Source organism: Trachemys scripta, chromosome 25, assembly GCF_013100865.1.
Source record: "Trachemys scripta elegans isolate TJP31775 chromosome 25, CAS_Tse_1.0, whole genome shotgun sequence".
Lineage (NCBI taxonomy): Eukaryota > Metazoa > Chordata > Testudines > Emydidae > Trachemys > Trachemys scripta.
In genome coordinates, this window is record NC_048322.1 from 5,145,268 (window position 1) to 5,172,945 (window position 27,678).

General features: G+C 45.7%; 2 protein-coding genes across 18 annotated transcripts in view; both read right to left on the reverse strand.

Annotated features, from left to right (window-relative positions):
• The window catches only part of LOC117869997 (zinc finger protein 883-like), a 929,932-nt gene extending 902,308 nt beyond the window's left edge, over positions 1–27,624 (reverse strand). Inside the window, exon 1 of the mRNA XM_034757133.1 lies at positions 27,390–27,624. Coding sequence (XP_034613024.1) covers positions 27,390–27,588 — 199 coding nt within the window. The 5' untranslated portion in view covers positions 27,589–27,624. The remainder of the gene's footprint in view (positions 1–27,389) is intronic.
• Positions 833–27,525, reverse strand: LOC117870049 (zinc finger protein 34-like). Of its 17 annotated transcripts, XM_034757249.1 has the most exons (8): positions 27,390–27,525; positions 25,983–26,197; positions 13,037–13,253; positions 10,308–10,382; positions 7,768–7,846; positions 7,429–7,555; positions 2,839–2,952; positions 833–1,649 (listed from the first exon to the last, which is right to left on the reverse strand). In XM_034757249.1, exons 6-8 carry the CDS (start codon positions 7,460–7,462, stop codon positions 865–867), a joined length of 933 nt encoding a protein of 310 aa, XP_034613140.1. In that variant the 5' UTR covers positions 7,463–7,555; positions 7,768–7,846; positions 10,308–10,382; positions 13,037–13,253; positions 25,983–26,197; positions 27,390–27,525; the 3' UTR covers positions 833–864. The 17 variants fall into 17 exon arrangements, with proteins under 17 accessions (XP_034613140.1, XP_034613143.1, XP_034613130.1 ...); XM_034757252.1 differs by lacking the exon at positions 13,037–13,253 and having other exon boundaries at positions 7,768–7,844; XM_034757239.1 differs by lacking the exon at positions 7,768–7,846 and having other exon boundaries at positions 13,037–13,214.
• Positions 27,625–27,678: the final 54 nt, after the last annotated feature.

Sequence of the window (27,678 nt, forward strand, 5' to 3'; positions counted from 1 at the left end):
GAGCCCATGCCACAACTGCTTTGGGAGCCCAATGCATGGGTATTTTGCTTAGTTCCAAGTCATTCACTAGGGAATCCTCTTCCCCACCCTTTAGAAAAAATATTGACCTAACCAACTGAACAAGAGAGGGATTGCGATGGTGATGAGGAATAAGGGAATCCCTCTGATTTACCCTTTCTTTTTCTGTTACAGAGGGTGAAATGACATTTTTCCCTATCCCTGCCCTGTTCCTGCTTTTTGTTATAGTTCAATATATTTTAAGTGAGGGAAATGGTAGTAAAAATATCTGCTCTCCAGCACAACCTGAAGCAACATCAGAGCAACTGGGAATGAAACAATTTGTTCCCAAAGGGGGAACCTGATGACTAACAATTGCTTTGAACTGGGGGAACAGTATAACCGTGATGCTCAGGGTTTGTTTAGACTAGGAAAAGTGATGGAGTTTAGGTCAGGTCAAGGGGAAAGCTAATACCAACCACTGCACCTGGGCTGCATCTGCTCTACAACTATAATTGTCTTTTTACACCAAGATCACTAACTTGAGTAGCCAGCGCCATGTACAGTCCTAGTGGATGTAAGGCACAGGTAGTTTTTGCCTCAGTGTAGCTTGTTGGGATCAAACCTCTCTCCCCCACCTGGAGCTGATGAACATTCCTGGCTGGAGGGACGCACACTCCTATGACTCAAAAGGAAAGGAGTTGATAGAAAAGATCACAGGATGTATCCCAAAGAGGGTGAGCTACAAAAGGCAGAAGCAGGCAACTTATCTGGGGGAGCTGAGAGACCACGGTGAAGATGGTACAAAGATCACTCTGGGAATTAGCAAATGTGATTTTTTTTTAAAAGAAAAATCTTTGGCTAGCCCTAGTCAAGGCATTTATTACAGTTCTCTCTCATGTGGATCTTCTGATGTCTAATAAGGATTGAGCTCTGATTGAAGCTTTTCCTGCACTCAGAACACATATAGGGTTTCTCTCCTGTGTGGATTCTACGATGTTTGATGAGGTCAGAGCTATTATTGAAACTTTTCCTACACTCAGAACATGTGTAGGGCGTCTCTCCTGTGTGGATTTTCTGATGTGAGATGAGAGCTGAACTATCAATGAAGCGTTTCCCACACACAGAGCACCCATAAGGTTTCTCACCTGTGTGGATTTTCCTATGTCTGATAAGGTTTGAGCTCTGATTGAAGCTTTTCCCACACTCAGAACACGTGTAGGGTTTCTCTCCAGTGTGGGTTCTCCAATGTCTGATAAGGGTATAGCTCTGATTGAAGCTTTTCCCGCACTCAGAACACGTGTACGGTCTCTCTCCTCTGTGGATTCTCTGATGTGTGAAAAGGTCTGAGCTCCCACTGAAGCTTTTCCCACACTCGTGGCATGTGTAGCATGTCTCTTCCAAGTTGATTTTCTCGCGTGTAATAAGGTCTGAGTGGCTCCTCAAGTTTTCCTCTGACATCTGCTCAGTCTCACAGGCTTTTGCTTTTTCTGGGAGTGCACAACTCCAGGAAACATTCCCTTTGGATCTTCCTGATAACGTCCCATGTGGTTTTACTTGCTCAGCATCTTCCTGCTGGGGATTCTCCTCATTCTCACTCACCATCCCAACACCTGATGGGAGACAGAGAGAATCTAGACATAGGTTACTCTCTGTGCCGGAGAGAAAGGAAATCTCAGAGACAGGAATTGAAAAAGGGATGAACAAACCAAAAGATGTGTGGGAGAGATCAAACTTATCAGGAGCTGATTTTCCCCAAACCCTTCCCCAGAAGAGGAAGGGTTCAGTTTTGATCCGCATCTCACCAGAACACTCAGGGGAAAGCGAGATCGGGGAGGGACATGCTGCCAGTTTTCAGTCAGGATAGGTGGGAAGCCATGAGTGACATCTGCCTAATGATTCCACATCTGCAGGGAACAATCCTGAACTTGGACAGCTCACAAGGTCTTTGTAGCGCATCCCAAATGTTTCCTGCATTTTTGAGTTGGTTTAACCCAGGGGTAAGCAACCTATGGCACGCGTGAGAGCTGATTTTCAGTAAAAAGAACAGGAGTACTTGTGGCACCTTAGAGACTAACAAATTTATTAGAGCATAAGCTTTCGTGGGCTACAATCCACTTCTCATAGACTTTAAGGTCAGAAGGGACCATTATGATCATCTGGTCTGACCCCCTGCATGCTGCAGGCCACAAAATCGTCCCTACCCTTCCCTTGACTCTGCTGATGAAGTCCCCAAATCCTGTGTCTTGTTGACTTCAATTGGCAGAGAACCCTCCTGCTAGCGATCCCTGCCCCATGCTGTGGAGGAAGGCGAAAAACCTCCAGGGCCTCAGCCAATCTACGCTGGAGGAAAATTCCTTCCCGACCCCAAATATGGCGATCAGTAAGACCCCGAGCATGTAGGCAAGAGTCTCCAGCCTGACCCTTGTTAGCCATTATACTATATATAATGGTATAGCCCACGAAAGCTTATGTTCTAATAAATGTGTTAGTCTCTAAGGTGCCACAAGTACTCCTGTTCTTTTTGCGGATACAGACTAACACGGCTGCTACCCTGAAACCTAATTTTCAGTGGCACTCACGCTGCCTGGGTCCTGGCCACCGGTCCGGAGGACTCTGAATTTTAATTTAATTTTAAATGAAGCTTCTTAAACATTTTAAAAACCTTATTTACTTTACATACAATAGTTTAGTTACATATTATAGACTTATAGAAAGAAACCTTCTAAAAATGTTAAAATGTATTACTGGCACGCGAAACCTTAAATTAGGGTAAATAAATGAAGACTCGGCACACCACTTCTGAAAGGTTGCCGACCCCTGGTTTAACCAATTCCTCACCTGTGCAGGCAGCTCTCGGGAGCACTTCTTTCTCAGAGTCCTGGAGGTCTGGGACCCACGGCTCTTCCCCTCGTTCCAGCTGCGAGATCACATCAGGTTTGGAAACTGGAAACCCTACTCAAGGCAAAGAAAACAAGGGAGAGCAGTGGAATTTGTGGGATACTTGTCACAAAGAATATTGAATGGTTTTACCCCCAGCTCATTTTCAGTCAGTAACATCCGAAGACCAGCTTCCTTGTCTCAAAGTGGCAGGAGAGTTGTTATTATAAATCATATTTCATTACCTTAGTGCCTAAGACCCATTGTGCTAGGCAAAGTACAAACACAGAAGAGTAGATGGCCCATGCCCTGAAGAATTTACAATCTAAATAGACAAGACAGACACAGAATGGGGGAAGGGGTAAAACCCACTGTTAGAATATAGATATTCAGGCCTGCCTGTAAAGCCTATACTTTAAGAACTTAGGTGTATTTTTAATCACTTAGCTAGTTACAGGGGTATAAAAACAAAGAATCAAAATCACAGTCTGCCTGTGTATGGGCCTTCTCTCACTAGGATAGTCTGAGGCCTTGTTCGTTGGCTAAGGCCTTTGGCTAAGCAGCAGGGGCAGCCATAAGCACACATCCCAAACCAGTCACACGGAAATAAGGTGGTATTGGGTTGTTAGAAAGATGATCCTGTCCTGATAGCGCCCATCACCACCAGATAAAGAAACAGATCTTAAGATGGTTAAAGAAAACTTAGTTTGATAGCATCCTGTCTGGCAAGAAATCATTTATCAATGGTTGTGGTTTTGAAACTCTCATTTCTGTATTGTTTTATCTTTATGGCCACCATTTTTTCTATTGTTAATCTGTCTGATTCTCTAATTTTTTCTGTCTGCTGTATAATTAATTTTCCTAGGTGTAAGTTAATTAGGGTAGTGGGATATAATTGGTTAGAGAATTATGTTACAATATGTTAGGATTGGTTAGTTTAAATTTCAGTTAAGGTATAGCTGAGAATATTACTATATAAAATAGAGGGGGAAGAGAAATTGGAATCATGTTTTTTAAGGGGGGGGGGGGAACAGGAACAGGGAACGGGGAACAAGGCTCTGGAGCATCAGAGCTGGGAAGGGAACACTGGGGAACAGATTCTATTGGAGTATAGATATAAGCCCGAATGGTGTGAAGGTCTTTGGAGTATGCTTGTTTGGAAACTAACCTCAATAAACATTGCATTATCTGCACTTCAGACTTCTGGTCTTTTGCTGCTTGCTGTCTGCATGACAAGAACCAGGGAAGCAGGAGGCCCTCTAACAAAACGGACATGACCTGATAACTAAGAGGTAAGCCTTTAAGGAAAGTATAAATACACTTGGGAACTGATCAGGGATTCTCACGAGGACTGATGAGGGGGCCACGGTAAATACACATTTAGATCCTTTTCTTGTTTTATATCCTTTCCCCATCAGGCACACTGTCATGGATCCATAGGATCTGTGCAATGCCTGGGATTTTAAACAGTCATTGGGAAGCCTCTGGCTTCAACACTCCTATTTCAACCTGTGAGCTCTGCCAGCAGGTCCAGCTGAACGACACTCCTCTTCAGAGACTGTTCCTCATTCAATGCACACAGCAATTTTTTGCTGTGACACTGGGCAGACTTTTAAAACATAGCAGGGTTTATTAGTCAATTGAAACACAGCATTGGAAATTCCTTAGATTAGGACAGAGAAGCAAAGAAGACAATGTATTCCATACTGGGCAATGCCCTTGAGCCATTCTGCTGTAGCAAACAGTTTAGTTTCCTTTCACTTTGCCTGTCCATTTGTCTTCGCTCCAGTAGAGCTCCCTGCATCTACAAGCCCAGTTCTTCCAGCTCCCAAAAACATAACGAGTCCATGTATGCTTCACTCAGCCAAGCTGAGATCCTCCCATGGAACAATTATTCCCTTGTCTCTGTCGGGTATTCCACTGATGTAGGTTGGTCCCAGCCAGTCCTTAATGACCCATTCATATCACCCAATGACAGTTCCGTGACAAAACACCTCATGTCTCCTGCTCTTTCTAATCATAGCAATACCAATCACAGAGGGAAACTGAGGTGTGTATTGACCTCATAGGAGTATCCCCAAAATTCCCACCTCTATATCACACACACACACACTGCTCACAGCCCTTGGAGAGAAAGCAAAGCACAGGAACTGGATGTTAGTCCAGTGAACACAGTGGAGGACAAGCTGCAATCCTCAAACCCCAGTAAAAAAGGAGAGACATGTGGGTCCCTACCCATAGAGAGGTGCTGGCTAGAGGCCTGATACCTGACAGGGCATTCCTTGAGCAGGCCATGGAGGCAGGTCAAAGGCTTAGCTAACTCAAAACTGTGACATCGCAAAAGCACATTTTGGGGAATTAGGAAATCTAATGACTCAGCTGTAACGGGAGGGAGAATTAAACTCCCCCAGTGTGTGGAGAGGGCTGGGGAATTAAACACTAAAATTCAGGAGCAACAGCCTCTAATTCTTCCGGAAAAGGAGCCTGTAAGAAACAAGAACTGGGTAACGCAACCTCAGGAGGGACAGGCTCAAAGATCCAAGGAGCCTGGAGGGAAGACAGCTTGTGGCTGCTGCAGATGCGGAGGGCGGGGACAAGCTGCATGGGCACTTTTTAAAGACACCATAATAGAGGCCCAACTTCAATGTATAGCCCAAAATAAGAAACACAGTAAAAGACTCTTTCCAAACTCTCACTCCTGTTGACCCTGATCTGATTTTATGACCTAGTCTCATGTCTTGTGGGCAATTTTATATTCGCTAGAGGTAAAATGTCATTATCAGAGTATTGCTTATTAGCTTGGAATGTGCATGGAGGGGCAAGGAGGTGAACATAAATAAATGGGTTATTAAGTTTGCTACAGTTAAGGGCCTTATATTAGGTTGATGCTTTGTGGGAGTAGTTATGCTGAAGTCTGGAATTTACATGAATAGGTCTAAGGAGAGAATCCCAGGTCAGATATTTTGCACCCTCATTTTGAGAGACTAACGAGGAACCACAAACAGGTGCAATACGCCACAGGCTTCTGAAAGAAGGAAGTTTGGGGCGGGCTTTAGCAATTAGGTTGCTATGCAGTATCTCAGCAGTTGGATCACATTCATATATTGGAATTATTAATAAATAAGTGATGTAAATCATTAGTATTAATGCTTGATGCTTAATTATGGACTTCCCAAAGGCCACATATGGGTTGGGGCAGCTATTGACATTATTGTAATCAGAGTAAAGGAGCAGATATGGTATATCGTCATCCTATTACCCTAAGGAAGCGGATAAAATACCTCTCCTAGTGACCATTTTTTCATTTTGTCGGGTCCCCGAGATAGTGTAAACTGAAGCAGGGCCTCCCTTCTGATGGGCTCCCTTGCCCCTCCATCTTTGTTTCCAATGGTGTCCATAACTTGTAAGTATGCACAGTACAAGACCCTCTTTACTATACTTATCTTAGTCTAATCATTATGTGTATTGATCTTTGCCTATGATTTAAATTATAACGGTCTGTATTAAATCAAGTTTCTGTGTGTTTCACTAAATTTCATTTTCTCAATTAACTTTGAGTAGCCATGTATAAGGGCAAGTTGTACCCCTAATACATTTGTGCTCATTTGTGCCTAGGTAGTGGCCCTGCTATGGGAGGTAGGAATGCAGCAAGGACTCAAGATCGGTGGCCGGGGTCGCTGTGCATAAGGATGGGGAGGTTATATTGGGGGGGGGGGGGGGAGTAACGAGTGGGAGAGGGAGGTCAAGAGTTAAAATAACATTTGAGGAAAAAATGTTTAATGAAGTGGAACTGAACAGAAATAAAACTGGAGTGTAGGCTCTAAAGCAACAAGGCTTGGGCAGGGATTCAGGGTTAAAGGTCTGGGATCTCCCACAGCTCTAGATCCCCAAACCTCTCCTCCCTCCCACTGACCCACCCAGCCCACTTCCTGGCTGCCCTTCCTCCACACTCCCTTCCCCACCTTCCCATTACTCTCAGCCATCACCACCTCCCAGCACTTTGGGAGCTTCTTGTGTTCCCTCCTCGTCTCTCACTACCTCATCCCTCCCAGCTGCTTCTTAGCTCTTAGCCTGCACACACCTTCCCCATGTCCAGGCACCCCAGAATTATCTACTCCATTCCTTCTCCTCCCCTTCCATGGCTCTGTTCTCCCTTCACCCAGGGGGTCCTGAATGGCAACATTATACGCTCTCCTATCAAAAGAGGAGCTCATCTGACTGTCACACAAGCCATGCATCAGTCATCGACCTATTTACTCAATTTAGAATTCTACAGGTGGCATATTTTCCTCTTAAAATGAGGAAAAGGCATGAAAGCTCTAGTTATTAATGTATCCAATAAGGATACATCAAATGCAATTTTAAAATAACTGACGGCACCAAAAAGGCACATGTCCAAATATTATTCTAGTGGCTCGGAGATAAACTAAATAAAGGGGGACAAGGAAACTTGTCAAAACTTGTATGACAAATAAAGATATAAAGTTATTACTACTCAGGTTCTTTAGAGATCCCACAGATTCTAATAACCGAAGGGACAGGACTCCTTACCCAGCAAGACCACTGTCTCATAGTTCTCCTGCATGACATCCCTGTAGAGGTCTCTCTGAGTGAGGTCCAGGAGAGCCCGCTCTTCCCTGGTGAAATACACAGCCACTTCCACGAAAGTCACCGGCCCCTGAAAGAGCAAGAGTCCAACACTCAGTACCTGCTGCCCCAGTCACAACCCCACTATTCATGGAACAGCAGCACTAGGTAAATGGAAGCTTTGGGAGGCACATGTTAACAGAGTCCCACCCCACCTTGCTTCGAGCTGCCAGGAGGCATCAGAGAGAAACTTGTGTCTCCCAGCTGACAGACGGAGGCAGGGTCTTCACATTTATCACATACCTACTAGCCAGAGCTTGATATAGGAGATGAGGCTGTCTCTGGACCCTGCTGGTGGCTCCCTGGTAGGAATCCCAACACTCTCCAAATAAAATATATGGAAGAAAGGGGAAGTCAATAGTAAAGAAGATAAGTTAGAAGGTCAGTACTGTAGAAAATTGGTAAGGGAAGCTATCAGAAATCAATGACCAATCAATGAAAATAAGAAGAAAGTTTTTAAAAGTATATTAATCCTAACAATGGTAGTGGTAAATTACTATACAGAAATGGCAGAATTATCAAAAATAATACAGAAGAGGTAAAAGTCTTCAATAAATATTTCTCTCCTGGATTTGGAGAAAAACAGATGATGTACTCATATCATAAGATGTTGACAACGACACACTTTCCATTCCAACAGGACTTCATGAGCTATTAAAGTTAGACATGTTTAAATCAGCAGGTCCAGATAACTTGTATCCAAGACTTTTAAAAGAGCTAGTGGAGGAGCATGGTGGACTATTAATGTTGATTTTAATTAGGACTTGGAACAATGGGGAAATTCCAGAAGACTGGAATAAAGCTAATGCTGTACCAATACTAAAAAGTGTAAAAGAGATGACCCAACTAATTACAAGAGTGTCAGTCTGACATCGATACTGGGCAAGATAATGGAGCAGCCGATACTGGATTTCATTAATAAAGAATTAAAGGACGGTAATATAATTAGTACCCATTAACAAAGGTTTAGTGAAAATAGATCCTATCAAACTAACTGGATATCCATATTGGAGGAGATGAAAAGTTTGGTTGCAGCTAATAGTATTGATGTAATATACCTAGACTTCTGTAAGGCATACGACTTGGTTCAGCATAATATTTTGACTAAAAAACTAGAATGATACAAAATAAACATGGCATACATTAAATAGATTAAAAACTGATTGTAAATGGGGAACCATGGTCGAGTGGATTTATTTCTAGCAGGTTCCGCAAGGACTGGTTCTTGGCCCTGTGCTATTAACATTCTTATCAATAACCTAGAAGAGAATATAAAATCATCACTGATAAAGTTTGCAGTTCCCACAAAGATTGGGGGTGGTGGTAACTAATGAAGTGTCAGATTCAGGCTCCAGCACTGCGAGTCTGGGAAGTTTTCCCAGACCTGGCTGGAGGGTTATTTCCTGTTCCACAAAGAGGGGAAGTTCCAGTCCCAACTCCTGTGCCTTGAAATTAGGCCCTATCTGACACCACTATGATGAATATGGGGTGTAGTATGATTATATTATTAGGACATAATTATGATGCATTTTGTGCAAGATACATCATGTGTGGTGTCACTGGAAAAGTTATGATTTGCTCAATATGATTATCCTATTTGTGTGCGTGGATCACGTTTGTATCTGAAGTTATGGATATTGACTATGTATCTGTATTTCAAATGTGCTTACTCTGGGTAACACCCACAACTAGTCTTTCAGGTACAACAATGAAGAAGCCAGACAGCACTGATGGCTCATCAACAAAGACAATGGACCATGCAAGAGCTTAGCACTCATTTGGGCATGCTAGGGCATGTGACCAGACCACATGACACTGAACGCCATTTTGGTACCTGTATTTTTCCACAAACTGGACTGGGAATTCAGTTTGAAACAAAGGAATCCCACCATATAGAAAAGGTACATAAGGTGGGGTGTGACATCATCTCTTGGCCTCATTCCCCACACAAGAGAACTTCTGGAAACACCTGAGGAACAAAGACTGAACTGGGGGAAGTGCTGGTCCCAGGGTACAGGGATTTCTAGCTTGTGTATGGAAACTTGGTGGACCGCTTCGATCATCAGTTAGGGTGAGAAACTGCTAATTCAAATTCTATCCATCTAGTATGTTAGGCTTAGTTTGAGTTTTTGGTTATTTGCTAAGTAATCTGCTTTGATCTGTTTGCTATCACTTAAAATCTATCTTTCTGTAATTAATAAACTTGTTTGATGCTTTATCTTAACCAGTGTATTTTGAGTGAAGTGTCTGGGGAATATCTCAGCTTGGTTAGCGCACAAGCTTGTTGTGCATCTTTCCCATATCGAGGGGAAGGCAAACTATATTAATGAGCCTACATTATACAGATCCCTGTGCACTATAAGATGGTATAATTCTGGATTTATACTACAGCACGTGTGCAAGGTTGGGGAGCTGGGAAATTGGCTGTTGTCTTCTATCTGTCCTTGAGTGGCTTAGGTGTATGGCACCAGCTGCTGTCGTGTTGGGTGATAACAGGGCCTGGAGAGGCTGGCTGAATCTCCAGCAAAGCAGTGTGAGAAGGGCCAGCCCAGCTTGAGGGTTAGAGGACACAGCGGTTCCCAGAAGCCCCCCAGACTGCACCCCGGGGATGACAATCCATCACACCCTAGATTACACATATCTCAGCAGGTCTGTCACATCCTATCCCCTCCCTTTCTCCACCCTAGATATTTCCTGCCTCCCACCACCTCCAGCAGCTCCCCTCTCCTTTACTCCTCTTCCTCCAAGCAGAACCCATCACCAGCTCCCTGATAATCCCTTACCTGAGCCAGCTCCATTGCAGCCATTTCCTTCCCCCTGGGTGGGTCTGGAGTGAAACCTGGATGTTATTCTGTAGCCTGCCAGGGCGAGAAGGGCAACGTGAGAGAATTCAGATGGGGCTTTCGTCCATTCCACACGCTGATTCCCCCCAGGATTTTTCCCTGCTAATGGACATTCTAGGTTCTGCCACACTGTGAAGCAAAGAGTGACCTTATTCCAGTACAGGCCTAGCTCCCTCCCACCAGGGTGTAACCCTCTGAGACATGCTGAAAACCTCCTAGTAACAGAGTCTCTCTGTTACCCTTATCAAGTTTGCGGACGATACCAAGCTGGGAGGGTTGCAAGTGCTTTGGAAAATAATCCGGACAAACTGGAGAAATGGTCTGAAGTAGATAGGATGAAATTCAATAAGGACAAATGCAAAGTACTCCACTTAGGAAGGAACAATCAGTTGCACACATACAAAACAGGAAATGACTGCCTAGGAAGGAGTACTGCGGAAAGGGATCTGGGGGTCATAGTGGATCACAAGCTAAATATGAGTCAACAGTGTAAAACTGTTGCAAAAAAAAGCAAACGTCATTCTGGGACGTATTAGCAGGAGGATTGTAAGCAAGGCACAAGAAGAAATTCTTCCGCTCTACTCCATGCTGATTAGGCCTCAACTGGAGTACTGTGTCCAGTTCTGGGTGCCACATTTCAGGAAAGACAAATTGGTGAACAAATTGGTGAAAGTCCAAAGAAGAGCAACAAAAATGATTGAAGGGCTAGAAAACATGACCTATGAGGGAAGATTGAAAAAATCAGGTTTGTTTAGTCTGGAAAAAAGAAGACTGAGAGGGGACAAGATAACAGTTTTCAAGTACATAAAAGGTTGTTACGTGGAGGGAGAAAAATTGTTCTTTTTAACCTCTGAGGATAGACAAGAAGTAATGGGCTTAAATTGCAGCAAGGGTGGCTTAGGTTGGACATTAGGAAAAACTTCCTAACTGTCAGAGTGGTTAAGCACTGGAATAAATTGCCTAGGGAGGTTGTGGAATCTCCATCATTAGGGATATTTAAGAGCAAGATGGACAAACACCTGTCAGGGATGGTTTAGATAATACTTAGTCCTGCCTTGAGTGCAGGGGACTGGACTAGATGACCTCTCGAGGTCTCTTCCAGTTTTATGATTCTATGAACCAAAGGCCAGAGAAGAGCAGAATCAAAGGAGTCACTTTGGGGGATTCTCCCTGTCATTGTCCCCAAGGCAGCTGTCTCAGGTTTACAAAGTTGTTTGATGCTCCAGCCTTTATACAGTCTCTCCTGAAAGTGCCCCCTTTCATGGGCTGGGCCTAGGTTTAGCTTTTGGCAAGTGTGACCCCGGGGGCTCAGAGACTGGGCCTTCTTGCCTCAGCACACCTTGTTTCTTTCTGTGGCTCCCCAGTGAGTCCAAATGGGTAGATACTCCTGATAGAGACTGTGAACATAAGAACGGCCCACTGCAGCAGACCAACGGTCCATCTAGCTCAGTGGCCAATGCCAGGTGCTTCAGAGAGAATGAACAGAACAGGGAATCATCAAGTGATCCATCCCGTCACCCATTCCCAGCTTCTGGCAAACAGAGGCTAGAGACACCATCCCTGCCCATCCTGCCTGTGACACTCGCAGACGAGGTGTTAGCTCTTGCAGAAGCTCCCAGGTCTTAATTGAACATGGACAAACGCATAGCTGGAATCAGTCTGGCTCACCTGTGTTAGTATTGTTAAAACAGGTATTAGAATTATAAGAATGTGTTTAGACTTTATTGAATGGGGGGAGGGATAGCTCAGTGGTTTGAGCATTAGCCTGCTAAACCCAGGGTTGAGAGTTCAATCCTTCAGGGGCCACTTAGGGAGCTGGGGCAAAATCAGTACTTGGTCCTGCTAGTGAAGGCAAGGGGCTGGACTCAATGACCTTTCAAGGTTCCTTCAAGTTCTAGGAGATAAGATAACTCCATTAAAAAAAAAAAAAAAAAAAAAAGCACTTGTGAGTTGCTGCCTGGGTTATATCTGACTAGCTGCATTGTGAGCCTCTGTAAATCACCAGACAGGAGAGACAGTTTACCTATGTGAAGTGCTGATTGGCAACAGAATGCATTATACCCTGCCTGGCAGGAAAGGTCCATCAACACCAGATAGACTATTATGGGTGTAGTAAGATGAGTCCCTGAGACATAAACCCTTGGTATCAGAGGCCCAGTATGAAGCCTGAACTGGATTAATGGTCAAGACATTGTGAACATAAAGCACAGTTAGGCTGTGAGCCAGAGGCAGGCCCTGCTCACAGAAGTTGGCAAGAGCGTATACACATGTACTAATAAGATGAATGTATACCAGGACAGCACCCACACAGATAACAAGGAACAGGCAGACCCAGTCTAAAGACAGTATAAAAGGACAATATGACGGATAGACAATATGATGAATAGACTTATTTGTTCGAACCAATCTGCACCATGAGAAAGGCAACATCGTAATACAGAGGGGCTGTACCTCAGTGCGTTCAACGATATGAAACCTGTTTGTCCCTGTGTATAAGAATGCATCCCAGAGTGGATGTCTTTGTCTCCCCTAGGGGGCAGTGGAGAGTCCAGCCACTAACTGAGCGGGTCCATTGTCAGGGGCACATATTCATAGTACGTCCTGTCGAGTCTGCGGGAAACTATTACTGTGCTTCGTTTGACAATAAACCTGGCCGGGTGCCTTCATACCTTATCGGAGTCTGTGGTCACTGGGGGTTCTCCAGGGTCTGCTGTGTCAGCGATCGTCAGAGCCAGGGCAGCACACAGAGGGAACACACGCACGCAGCCGACTGATATCAACATTGAACAGAGCAGAGCACCACCACACTGGTAGCATCTGACGGCACTGGTGACCCCGACCGCTGATCTGGTGAATAAGCGAGCTGTCCGCTGTAGAAATTGCGATCTAACATGACAGAAAACCATGAGCTAGGGAACCCCCTTAATCCCTCCCTGCAAATCCCCACAGAGTTTAAAAAATATAACGGGGAAGAAACATGTAATGTAATTTGTAATGGGGCAGAGACTGTAGCCTTAAAATGTAAAATATTGCAAACCATGGCTGATAAGTGGTTAAAACAGCACGACACAAAATTGGCAGGGCAAGTATCAGTAACAAAGAAAGAGTTAAAAGACTCAAAAGAAGCTACACAGCCCTGGGACAACCCCTTGCAGGGTGGGGAGCAGCCCAGAGACAACCAGCATGGAAACAGAATAAAACATTGGAAACAGCTGCAAGGAACCTACAAAAAATACATGTGCCATCCCCTGTTATAAATATTTGTGGTCAACAGCAGGCTTCAGGTAGCTCCCTGTGCCTGAAGAATGGGGACAGAAATGGAAAAAGGTGGCTCTAGCAAAATTAAAAGATTAAACTGGGTCCACTGCAGTGCAACCACCACCTTATGATAAAAGCCAGGTTCTGGTAAAACCTAGACTGGTGCCTGTCAGAACAGGACAAGTAAGTGCCCAGATGGAAAAAGTAGCACACAATACTTTCACTGAATTGGTAAATCGAATGAAGAAAAAAATGGAACAGTTCACAGAGCACATTAGGAGACAGGAACGGTGACTCGATCGCAGGGGAGTGAATAAAAAAGAATTTCAAAGTAAAAAAATGAAATTAAGTGGGTTAAACACTTAGAATTGATGCATTAACACGTGGAGTTGCCCCCAAACAGTTAATTGCAGCAAAAAAGGGCACGCCTGCCATTCATTTGGCATGCACACAAAAGCAACGGACACTGGGGGAACAAATTCAGGTTTTACAAGAGCAGGTAACTACCCCCACTCTCTTCTCAGAGCCAGGATAAAAACCAGGGGCACAGTTCCCAACTGTGTAGGTTCCCAACTGCTATGACCCACGGAACCACGCTCCGCGCACATATCTAAAAATACAACCACCTTTCTCAAGTATTTTTACATACCAGTTACGTTTTTTCCGTTATATGCTTTCTCAGTTTGCTAAACTGGCTGCTGCTGCCCGTACTTTCAAATACCTTGATACAGTTAATCTCTCTTGGCTCAGGTCTCGCTACCTTCCTAGGTTGCTCTTCACCCCCTCCCCTTTTCCCTGCCTCTCCTCACTTCGGCTCTCTCTCTTAGTTTAAAAGTTAAAAGTTATAGTTTTTACAGAAACCTCCAAAAAATAAAGCAATTGAAAACAGAACAAAACAAGAAACAAAAAGAAAACAAGGTAAAAACTTTACTTTAAATACATCCAGTACATTAATTATTTTAATCCTTCAGGAATGCAACAGCTGAAATTATTCCTAATTTTCTTGAAGATAGGGTTGCCAAGCAACCCAAATGCACACTCTGCTTCTAATCCTGTTCACTCACTAATATTTGGAACATGGGCTTTTTTTATTTCCATATAGCAGAGTTTTAAAATAATGTTAAATATAAAGTAATGCAAAATTCCTTGTTACCAAATTAATACAATAAATTTGGCAAATAATATATTTTTATCATTTTTTGTTAAAAGTTTTCAATAAGGTAATAACTTGTTTATTCAAATATTTAACCCTTTTAATTTTTTGTTTGCCTTATTTTGTATAGTTATGAATAGAATTCTGGTGCCGTGTGTTTTTAATTATAAGCTTGTCCTGTATGTCGTGTGCATTGTCCAGTGTTGTATTTTGTGTGTGTCACGTGATTATTTTTTATTATTTTTATTTTGTTGCAACAAAAGTCAATTTCATACTCTTTTAAAAATATATGTATGTGTGGTACCACACTATTTTAATATTATGGTTGGGGTATAACCATCATAATATTATTCATACCATTTTTTCCCCAAAGTTCAACAAGGTCTCAGTTATAAATATATGTACATATATTTCTGCCTCAACAAATAATGAAATTGCAAACAAAAATAATTCTCTTTTATTAATCACACTTTTGTTTTGTTTTTTATGTTTTTTTATTTTTTTATAAAAAAATGTAAGGGAAAACCTCAACATTAGGGTATAGATAATATTAACAAAATGTCAATTTCTTGTTTGAGTTTTTATAAACTTGTTTGCACTTTTAAATATAGTTATAAGACTGTGATAGCAAAATGTTTAAAAATAAATTATGCATCAAGCTAGCCAACAATTTCAACAGGTTTCCCCCTTTGGCTCCCAAACATAACAAAGCATTTGCATGGACCTGTATTTAAAATTTATTTTGGTTTAATTTTATACACTTTTCTTTTATGTTATGTTAATGGGAAGCAGTGGTTGTTAAAGTTTGTGCTTCTAAACAGTTAACAAGAGTGAGTTGGTGTCACAAGCAACGCAACTCTAAAAAGCTTGTTAAAACTATTTTTCTAACTCTTTTGCTGAAACAAAGAGAAGAGAGGGAAAGCAATACACCTTCTCATGGAAGATTGTGAGCCTCTATTTTAGCCGTTAAGCATTACATTTAGTATAAAAGATTAGTAATGCACCTCAAGTGAAAATGAATGTCTGTACAACAATTGCAAAAGTATAGCTTGTGTATAAAAGACTTGTTCCCTATTACATTGTAAACACTAAATTAATCTGTGTATTAAATTTGGGTTACTAAAAACAAGAGAAATGTAAAAACAAAACAAAAACAAACTATTATATTAACTAACTTAAGAACAAAGACACCACAAGATATCTGTATACAGTGAAGAAACCCCCAAGCATCAAGAAAAATGAAGTGCTTTATAAATAAGACACTGGTCAAATACACCTCTATCTACCATATATGGACAATTAATTTAACAATCAGCTAAAAACCACTAGATGGACCAGGATAAACTGTCATTTAATTTCAACTTGGTTACTGGGTAAAAACAACTGTATTATTGCTGTACTACTGTATTATCTTTGTACAACATTTACAATGTGCATAACTTTGCTAAACTGTTTAACCAACACACAGGTAAAAAAAAATCAACAAATGAATGGCAACAAACAACATGAAGGCAAGGAAAAAACAAATTGGTAAAGAAATTAAGTTACACAGTAATTACAATTGGGTAAACAAATTCCGTGTTAGTACCCGTCATAATTTGGGTTACTGACACTGCATCCTAACTAAGACACGTGTTATTCAAAACAATCTTGCTCAGTTTCTGGATACCAATACTAAATCCTGACACAGCAATATTTGATAACTTACAGAATGGACAGTAACCAATTTATCTGGAAAACAACATCCATAAAAACAGCTGGATCTATGTCAACCACTGATGTGTCACAGGGCAATGCATGGAACAGAGAAGCTAGCCGTTCTTGTTTCCTGCCCAGCAAAGCTTACCAGAGGGTGACAACCAGCAGTAAGGGTGACCCATAACATGAATGCACAGTACTGAGTAGTAACTAATTACAAGACATTTATATATATATATATAAAGGCCTCATTTGTAGTGTCACTACTCCAAATTTCTGTTTTACTTCTCATATCCATAATACTGTGGAACACACTATAACAATGCCTATCCCAGTATTTCAAAACACTCAGCCTACTACTAATGATGATTCAGGTGATAACTGCTATTGCCCTAACAGGAGTGTGTTTCTATCTGTGTCACCAAAGTAAAAGGGTCAGAGTACACCACCAGACTGGAAAAACATGGTTATGCTTGGACATAAGGTGGTGTCATATGTACACAAACATACCACACATATATACCCATATACGCTACAAATATATATGCCATATCCATATTATTCATATATATTATTTGGGAGTGCCTCTAAGGCTCAATCATAATACTACATTCCTCAGTCATGGTCCTGGGCCTAACATTCCCAGGCCACCATAAGGGACTAAAAATAATTGGATAATAAAATGTCTACCAGTCGTATGAGGGAATGTGCAGACTAAGGACAGATGGGGCATGAGTGTATGGATGGTAAAATGTGGTGACCACATAACAGTGTTTAGCCCACTGGGTTATCTTCAGTCCACGCATTATGCTTTTCTGGGATGATGGGTAAACATCCTCCCCATAAAAAGACAAAAAGTGGGGGAATGTAGTAAGATGAGGCCCTGAGACATAAACCCTTGGTATCAGAGGCCCGGTATGAGGCCTGAACTGAAGTAATGGTCAAGATATTGCTAACATAAAGCAAAGTTAGGCTGTGAGCCAGAGGTCAGGCCCTGCTCACCTGTTTGTCCCTGTGTATAAGAATGCATCCCAGAGTGGATGTCTTTGTCTCCCCTAGGGGGCAATGGAGAGTCCCACCACTGACTGAGCGGGTCCATTGTCAGGGGGCACATATTCGTAGTACGTCTTGTAGAGTCTGCGGGGAACTATTACTGTGCTTCGTTAGACAATAAACCTGGCCGGGTGCCTTCGTACCTTATCGGAGTCTGTGGTCACTGGGGGTTCTCCAGGGTCTGCTGTGTCAGCGATCTGCAGGGCTGGGGCAGCACACAGAGGGAACACACGCACGCAGCTGACTGATATCAACATTGAACAGAGCAGAGCACCATACCAGTGGCGTCTGACGACAATGGGATGTTAAAGAAGACAAAAGGCTGTTGTTGTGCCCGGTAGCTGAGTTTGCAGCTCAGAGCATGTGGCAGGAAGGGGATAAAAAAATCCCATGCAGAGGGAACTGATTATCTGTATGCTGCAAAGTTTCTAGGCATTAGCAAGAGATCCCCAGCTGCTTAGCCTGCGTTAGTCCTAAAGAATATGTAGAGCTTGCTTATTATAGAAGTTTCTATTACCTCTTGAAATTTAAGACTGTAACTCATCTGCATCTATATGATTACCTGCTTTAACTTTGTAAACAACTCTCGTCTCCTTTTGAATAAATCATAATACAGGTTATTACAGGACTGGCTACAAGCGTGTCTTTGTTGTGAGATTCAGTTGACCTAAGTAAGTGACTGATCCTTTGGGACTGGCAGTAACCTGAACATTGCTGTGATTCGAGGTATAAGGCAGTGGTTCTCAACCAGGGGACTGGGGACCACGAGCAGGTTTCAGCAGGGCTGCCAAGCAAGGCCAGCATTAGACTCGCTGAGGCCCAGGGCAGAAAGCTGAAGTCCCAGTGCATGGGGCTGAAGCCTGGGGCACTGAGCCCCACCACCCAGGGCTGAAGCCAAAGCCTAAGCAATGTATGGGGCATGGGGCCCCAGGTAGTTGCCCTGCTTCCTACCCCCTAACGCCAGCCCTGGCTTTTATATGCAGAAAACCAGTTATCGTGGTCCACGTGGGCCGTGGAGTTTTTATAGCATCTTGGGGAGAGGTGGGGGTGGAGGGGGCTCAGAAAGAAAAAGGTTGAGAACCCCTGGTGTAAGGGACCATCTGTCACAAAGGTGAGCTCACCTCCATAGTGAGATATATGGGATGACCCAAGGGGACTGTCTGTGATTCCATGTTAATGCTGTTACAGTGCCTGAAGCGTTTACACTTCATATTTGGTTGGTGAAATCTACATATAGACCTCACAACCAATTTGGGGTTTGTGCCCTGCTTCTTCCCAGTCTGCCTGAGGCTGGTGCTCATGCTCTCGAGTCACTGAAGATGGCGTTACAGAGACTTATGGGCACAAAGCCACCAGCAGCAATTTGCAGCAATGCAGAGCAGGCTTTACAGTGACACAGTGTGGGCCAAATTCTCTATGGACTCCACCAAGCCCCAGTTTTCCTCCAGTGCACATCAGCATCCTCGCAACCTTCTAGGAGGGTCAAGGCTGCAACTCCTTCAGTGATAATGGATCTCCAGGAAAGCATCACCAGCGCCCCATAACCTGCCTTATCTCCTGAGACAGAAGTGAGTGACGGAGGGTACACAACGGACCCTTGGGGGGAGGAGGGTGGCGGCAGGGAAAGGGATAACAAAACACACCTTTTGGGGGTCACCCCTTAGGAAGTGAAGGTGACAGGCATTGTGGTGGCAGTAAAGGGGAAGGGGAGGAAGTGGGAGCAGGAGGGAGCAGCACCCTCAAAGACAATGCTGCCAGTGAGTCACCCCAGCACATCAGGCATGGGGCTGATAAGTGGCCATTCCCTGTGCCTGGGTGCCTGTGAAGGGCTATATAAACCCCACGCTAGCATAGAAAGGGTTAAATTGCTGCTTTAGTACGGACTGGCCCAGCCCCTGCACACCTGCAAACCATGCCAGGACTGGAGCAGGAGTTGAGTTTTGAATCAGTATTAATACCATGTTGTTTTAATAGCATTAGGGCAGGGGTGGGCAAACTTTTTGGAAACTGTATGGAGGGCTGGTTAGAGGAGGGGTGTGTGGCCCATCCACCACCCCGCTTCTTGCCCCCTGACTGCCCCCCCGCTGCCCCATCAACCCCCCATCTCCTTCCTGACTGCCCCCTGGGGACCCCTGCCCCATCCATCTGCCCCTTCTCTCTGTCTCGTGACTGCCCCCGGAACCCCTGTCCCCTGACTGCCCCCGGCTACCCCATCCAACCCCCCCTCTCCTTCCTGACTGCTCCCCCGGGATCCCTGCCCCCATTCAACCCCCGTTCCCCACCCTCTGACCACCACCCCAAACTCCCCTGCCCTCTATCCACTCCCCCTCCCCGGAGCACAGGTGGCTGGCGCCGCTTCAGCCGCACCGCTGGCTGGAGCCGGGCCACGCCGCCGCTACCACACAGCTCAGAGCACCGTCTCAGGCCGGGCTCTTCAGCTGCGCTGCCCCAGGAGCTCCCAAGCCCCACCGCACAGAGCCTCGCGCCGGCAGCGCAGCGCGTGCTGAGGCTGCAGGGGCAGAGGGAACAACAGGGGAGGGGCCGTAGTTTGCCCACCTCTGCATTAGGGTCTATTTGTATAATTGTTTGTAAGATTTCATTGGATATTGTGAACCAGCAGTCTTCTATTTTGAGATTACTAAATACAATCCAGCGCACCACTCCTAAAAGACTGCAAGTCCTGGCTGGTGACATGCTTCCTAGAGAGCAAACAGCTGATGAGCCTTTCGCCCTAAAAAGTGCTTTTGGGTCTTTGACATTGCTTTATCCACCCCACCAGAAAATGCTATAGGTAACCAGGTAATTACAGCAGACCTTCACTAGGTATAGTTCTACCAGCTATGTGCTAACATTCAAACGGTTCTGTTTGTTTTATCTTTCATTCAGCTTTGCAATTATTAGATCCCATTTAAAAACTAAGACTGAAATAACCAAAACAAGTTAAGAAGAGAGTGGCATCAGGCATAGGTGGGGGTAAAACAATAAAGGGAAAGAATTGACTATGCAAAAGGGAACATCGCAAACTATCAGAGCCCCAGACCCTCGTCCAAGTGAATCCACCCCAGCCACGCATATCAAGCTGGGTCCCTGAAAAATCACCCATCCCATCTGGCAGTGAATGCTGCGTGTTCCAGATGGAGCTATGGGGTGTGTGTCTGCTCTGCTGACATGCTGCTTTGGTACGGAATGCACCAGGGCCACAGGGAGCAGAGACATGGACTCCTACAAAACAAAATCCCAGATACACCTCCAACACCGCACACACACACCCGCCACCTCCCCACTATCTGCCATCCCCTCCCCAACCTCCACATGGCCATTCTCAGCCTATTGCTAACAGTTCCTTCCAGCCTTCAGCACTATAAATAAATAAAACATGGTGTTACAAAAGATAGATCATGCCAAGGAAATCTGTTCTCCTTCCGTGAGAAGGTAACTAATTTTTTGGACAAAGGAAATGCAGTAGCTCTCATCTATCTGGATGTCAGTAAGGCATTTGATACAGTTCCATATGGGAAACTATTCATTAAATTGGAGAAGATGGGGATTAATATGAGAACTGAAAGGTTGATAATGAATTGGTTACAGGGGAGACTACAAGGGGTCATACTGAACAACGAGTTGTCAGGCTGGAGGGAGGTTATTAGTGGAGTTCTTCAGAGATCAGTCTTGGGACCGATCTTATTCAACATTTTTATTAAGGACCTTGGCACAAAAAGTGGGAGTGGGACACAAAGTTGGGAAGGATTGCCAACATGGAGGAGGTCAGGAATATCATCCAAGAAGATCTGCATGACCTTGAGAGCTAGAGTATTAGAAATGGGATGAAAATTAATTGTCCCTAAGTGCATAACTTTGCACTTAGGGACAAACAACAAGAATTTTTGCAATGAGCTGGGGACTTATCAGTTGGAAGTGACAGAGGAGGAGAAAGACGTGTGTGTATTGGTTGATCACAGGATAATTATGAGCTGCCAGTGTGATGCGGCCATGAAATAGGTTCATGCAGTGCTAGGATGCATCAGGCGAGATATTTCCAGTAGACACAGGGAAAGGTTAGTACTGTTATACAAGCATTGATGAGACCTCATCTGAAATACTGTGGCCCATTCTGGTCTCCCATGTTTAAGAAGGATGAATTCAAAGTGGAACAGGTGCAGAGAAGGTCTACTAGGATGATCTGAGGAATGGAAAATCTGTCTTATGAGAGGAGACTCAAAGAGTTTGGCTTGTTTAGCCTAACCAAAAGAAGGCTGAGGGGAGACATGATTACTCTCTATACATACATCAGAAGGATAAATACCAGGGAAGGAGAGGAGGTATTTAAGTTAAGCACCAATTTTGGCACTAGAACAAATGGATATTGGCCATCAATAAGTTTTGGCTTGAAATTAGGCAAAGGTTTCTAACCATCAGAATGAAGTTTTGGAACGGTCTCCTAAGGGAATCACTGGGGGACAAAAAAACCTACCTGGCTTCAATACCAAAAGCTCGATACCTTTATGGAGGGGATGGTATGATGGGACTGCCTACAATGGAATGTAGTTGATCTGCAACTGTTAGCAGCAATATCTCCAAAGGCCGGTGATGGGACACTACATGGGGAGGGCTCTGAGATACTAGAGAATTTTTTTTCAGGTGTCTGGTTGCTGGGTCTTACCGACATGCTCAGGATCTAATTGACTGCCATATTTGGGGATGGGAAGGAATTTTGCCCAGACTCAGATTGGCAGAGACCCTGGGGTATTGGGTTTTTTTTGCCTTCCTCTGCAACATGTGGCATGGCATGGGTCATTTGCAGGTTTAAACTAGTGTGAATGGTGGATTTTTTTTGTAATTTGAAGTCTTTAAATAATGATTTGAGGACTTCGTTAACTCAGCCAGTGGTAGGGGTCTATTACAGGAGTGGGTGGGTGAGGTTCTGTGGCCTGCGATGTGCGGGAGGTCAGACTAGATGATCATGATGCTCCCTTCTGGCTGTAAAGTCTGAGTCTATAAACTGTGCTTTGCATTGCACAGACACTGATGGAGATCAGAGCCCCATCATGTTGCACATGGCAGTGAACCTGACTGAGATCAGCACCCCCATTGTGCTGGGCACTGCACAGACAGAGAGGGACAGTCCTTGCCCCAAAGAGATCACAATCCAAGTAGACAATGGGTAGGAGGAAAACAGAGGGGCTGGGACTTCCCCAAGGTCACCAAGCAGGTCAGTGACAGAGCCAGGAACAGACCCAGGTAACTCCAGAGCCCCATCACCCGCAGCTTGGAAAGGTCCCCAGACCCCATTGTATTAACATGCAGGAAAAGGTGGTTTGTCCATGGATGCACAGGCTGTCTTGGCAGGGCAGCTCAGTTGCAGTCCCTGCACACAGCTGGGTGTATCCCCTGGGTCAGGAGAAGTCAGTGTCCAGTCCTGTGGGGCTGTGCTCCTGGCTCACTCACTGCTGCCCCTCTGTTACCAGTTGCACTGTTCAGCCAGCCCTAGGTCTCAGTGAGGTCACTGTCCCCCTCCCCTGATCACCACCATCCCCCAAACCTTCAAACTGGGACATGGTGCACCAGCGCCAATCAGAGTGCACTAGTGTAAATTTGGTCTATACTAAAGGTTTGCACCAGTGCCTAAAACAAATGTGATATACGCCATCATGTGCCAGCAATGCCACTCTGCCATGTACATTGGACAGTCTATATGCAAAAGAATAAATGGACACAAATCAGACGTCAAGAATTATAACATTCAAAAACCAATCGGAGAACACTTCAATCTCCCTGGACACTCAATAACATACTTAAAAGTGGCAATTCTTCATCAAAAAACTTCAAAGACAGACTCCAACAAACAACTGCAGAACTAGAGTTAATTTGCAAACTGGACACCATCAAATTAGGCCTGAATAAAGACTGGGAGTGGATGGGTCACTACAAAAACTAATTTCCACATGCTAATTTCCCCCTACTGTTACTCACACCTTCTTGTCAACTGTTTGAAATGGGCCACCCTGATCACCGCTACAAAAAGAGATTTTTTCTCCTGTTGATAATAGCTCACTTCCACTTTAATTGAATTGTCTCGTTAGAACTGACCCCTCACTTGGTAAGGCAACTCCCATCTTTTCATGTACTGTGTATATATATTCTGCCTACTGTATTTTCCACTCCATGCATCTGATGAAGCGGGTTTTAGCCCATGAAAGCTTATGCCCAAACACATTTCTCAGTCTCTAAGGTGCCACGTCTCTAAGGGCTCCTCGTTGTTTTTGCTGATACAGACTAACATGGTTACCACTCAAACACCAGTGTGGCAGAGACTTTCAGTACCCAAAACAGCAGTACGGTGGCACTATAACTGGGATCTATTTCTAGTTCTGTCATGGACAGCCTGGGTGACCTTGGACACGTCAATGTTTCTCCTCCCAATTTTAGTCTGTTTACCCAGCTGCCCACTCCTTTCTGCAGAGCTGCTCACCACTAAAATCTGTGTGTGTGTCACCAGAGCTAAGGTAGTTCAGCTCTGGAATAGTCTTACCGGGGTGGCTATGGAGTCTCTTTCCCTGGAAGTTTTTAAGAACAGGTAGGACAAACCTCTATCAGAGATAATATCTACATATACTTGGTCCTGCCTTGTCAGAGAGAGCTGGACTTGATGACACCTTGAGGTCCTATCCAGCCCTACATGTCTATGATGCTATGCAATATATACGTACAAAACACAACATACAGAATAAAACCCACCACAACATAATGTCAGGCAATTTAAAAAAAAAAAAAAAAAACCCACACAACCTACACTCTACAGCATAAAATGACATTATACAAAGGCGAAGAAAGCAACACAATGCAAACTAACACATTCTAGGACAAAAGTACACAATGCAAAATAGCTCAACTCAAACCAACACAGCACAGGCACCAAACAAGCTGAGGCAAAACAATGCACTATAAAACTATGCAACACAACATGGTGCATTAGAGTTCCAAATGGCACCATGCAAAACAGCTCAGCATAGAACAGGACACAGCACAAAACAGAATTATTTCAGTGTGGGCATGGAAGGGATCTTGAGAGGTCGTCTACTCAAGACTCCTGTGATGAGGCAGGACCAAGTATCCCTAGACATTCCAAGACTGGCATACCTCTAACCTGGTCTTAAAAACCCCAATGAAGGAAATTCCACAACCTCCCTTGGAAGCCAATGCAATGCAAACACTCAGACCAAAACAATGCTGTACACTCACAAGCTGGGCTTGGGGTTAAGGGGAGAGGCACGAATTCAAACAATCTGGTTTCAGTTCCCAGTTTTGACCCAAATTCTCCATGCAAACTTGAGCAAATTACTTCATCTCTTTGAGCTTCAGTTTCCCCATCTGTAAAATGGAGAGTCACCTCCCACCATTTGCCTATTTAGCCTTTGAGCTTTTTGTGGCAAGGACGCTGTCACTGTGGGCATGTCTACACTGCAGTTAGACGCCAGCGGCTGGCCTGTGCCCGCTGACTTGGGCTCACACGGCTCAGGCTCAGGCTGTTTAATTGTGGTGTAAATGATCCGGCTTGGGCTGCAGCCCAAGGTCTGGCACCCTCCCACCTCGCAGGGTCCTACAGCCTGGCTCCAGCCCGAGCCCAGACATCTACACTGCAATTAAATAGCCCTTCGCCTGAGCCCTGTGAGCCTGAGTCAGCTGGCATGGGCCAGCTGTGGGTTTTTAATGGCAGGGTAGAGATACCCTTGGGGCTGGTCTACACTGGGGGGGGGAAGGGAGGGAGGGGATACGCAACTTCAGCTGCGCGAATAGCGTAGCTGAAGTCGAAGTATCACAACTTCAGCTACGCGACTGATACGCGATACGCAACTTCAGCTATGCGAATAGCGTAGCTGAAGTTGAAGTATCTTAGATCGAATTACCTGGGGTCCAGATGGCGCGGGATCGATGGCCACGGCTCCCCCGTCCGACTGCGCTACCGCCGCTCGCTCTGGTGGAGTTCCGGAGTCGACGGTGAGCGCATTCGGGGATCGATATATTGCGTCTTAAGTAATCGATTGCTACTCGCCGATACGGCAGGTAGTGAAGAAGTACCCTCGGTCTCTGTTCAGCACCTGTCATAATGGGGACCCTGAGCTTGATCAGTGTCTGTGCAGAGACTGCACAACAGGGGGCCTGATCTGACTCACGGGCTCTGCAACTCTCGGCATTACAGGATCCCTGATTTTGTTTGGGGTCCATGCAGCATCTGGCAAAATATGGGGGCAGGATCTCTGTCAGGGTCTGTGCAGTGCCCAATACAGTGGGGTGTGATCTTGGTTGGGGTCAGTGCAGTGCCAGGCCTAACGGGGATACAGATCTCAGTCGAGATCTCTGAAGTGCCCAGCACAATGGAGGCAGCAATCTGGTTCATACTCGTGCGCTGCCTGGCACAAGGGGGGCCATGATCTCAGTCCAGGTCTCAGTTTTACCTGGCACAATGTGGGGCCTGATGTCAATTGCGGTCTCTACAGTGCCCAGCACAACAGGGGCGCAGATCTCTGTTGGGGTCTCTGCAGTTCCTGGCACAACGAGTTCCCCAAACTTGGTCAGGGTTTGTGCAGTGTCCGGCACACTGGGGAACCTGATCTCAGGCAGGGCTTGTGCCACGCTCAGTACAATAAGAATCCTGATCTCAATCAGACACCTGGAAAGAAAAGCAGAAAGATTTTCAAGAATTTCAGTATTTCAGAACTGAGGAGAAAATGGGGCACAAACTAAATATTTGCCAATAGAAGAGAGAAGCACCAATACCTGGGGAGATTTTGTCACCATTCAACAGTTCAAGAGAAAAGAGGGGAAATTTGAGGGGATTAAACAGCGATATTCAATCAACAACAGAATGGGATGGATTCTTCTTGCCTCACATTCACATGGCCGGCAGGCAGCCCTGAGTGATGTCCCTTTCCCAGGGGAAAGGAGTGGGGCTGAAATCAGAAGGTCACCGGCTGTGGGGTCTGGAAATATTACTAGCAGGTGGTGCCTGGGGGGGAGGGGCTGCTGGGTTGAGCGGGGTGGGGGGGGGGGAAGTAGCTAGGACTGGGAAACCTGGGGCTGGTCCGTCTCCATGAAGGACGCTTGCTCCTCCCTTCCCTTCCTAGGCCTTTCCATGCCCTGTTGCCAGCAGAGAGTGGCCCCCCAGCCCAGAGGTATCCCTGTCTCAGGGCTCTCCCAGCCTCTGCCCATTAACCCTCTTCCCAGTTCAGAAATCTCTCAGGGGAACCATTTCCCACCTAAATAAGGACAAATCACTGCAGGTAAAAATGGGGGGATGGGACGCCAAAAACCTGAGATTTGAACTGGACATTGGCGAAGTGGAGAGAAAATGGGGAACAATCGGGGGAGGGATTTGAGGGAAGGGGGGGTCACCCTGGATGTTGCTCGTTGCTCTCTAGAGAGAAAGGGGGCAGGGCTGGAGAGGATGGGGGGTCCCCACGGGAGGGGGCAGCGGTAAATCCGAGGGGATCTCAGCCCCCCCCTTCCTCTCCCTGCTCCTCGGGGGTCACCGGATCTTCTCCGCCCCCCCGGCCATGTCCGGGCTGCACAGACATTTTCCATCCGCCCCTTTCCCAGGTCTCCCCCCCGCCCGGCAGCCCCCGCCCGGCCCCACGCAGGGACCCCAGTGGGGGCTGGTCCCCTCCCCGGGACCCCCCGTGGGGCCCCAGGACAGAGCCTGGCCGGGCCGGGGGCGTTGGGCTCCTGCGGGGACAGCAGCTCCGAGCCCCCCGCGGGCGCTGCCCCCAGGGAGCAGATCCCGGCGCTGCGAGATGCCGGGTGCCCCCCACGGACACTGGGGCAGAGTCACCGCCCGGCCCCGCCCCCGGGGCTCGCTCCGGTACCTGGAGGCTGCAGCTCCGCAGCGGGGCGGGCAGAGCCCGGGGCGGCCCCAGCGGGAGCAGGGCCCGGGCCGGGCACGGGGGGGTTAATGGGTCTCCCCGGCACAGACCCTCCTGCTCCGCCCGGCCCCGCAGCGCCAGGGAGCAGCAGCGGGTGAGCGCTGCCTCTGCGCATGCGGGACTCTCCCTCCTCCCCCCGCATCTGCGCATGCCCAGAGCTCGAGCGGCACAAAACTCTTCTCCGGCTCCCAGAGACGCTCCAACGGCCCCGCGCGAGCCAGGCAGAGGCGCA

What these genes read in the sequence shown, in the direction of transcription:
- LOC117870049 (XM_034757238.1), bottom strand. Translation starts at nt 10,331, where the DNA reads ATGGCTGCAATGGAGCTGGCTCAG. An exon ending in CTGCAATGGAGCTGGCTCAG is followed by an intron (nt 7,556 to 10,307) that starts GTAAGGGATTAT and finishes TTGCTCTTTCAG; the next exon opens with GGGCCGGTGACTTTCGTGGA. An exon ending in CCCGAGAGCTGCCTGCACAG is followed by an intron (nt 1,650 to 2,838) that starts GTGAGGAATTGG and finishes TCTCCGGCACAG; the next exon opens with AGAGTAACCTATGTCTAGAT.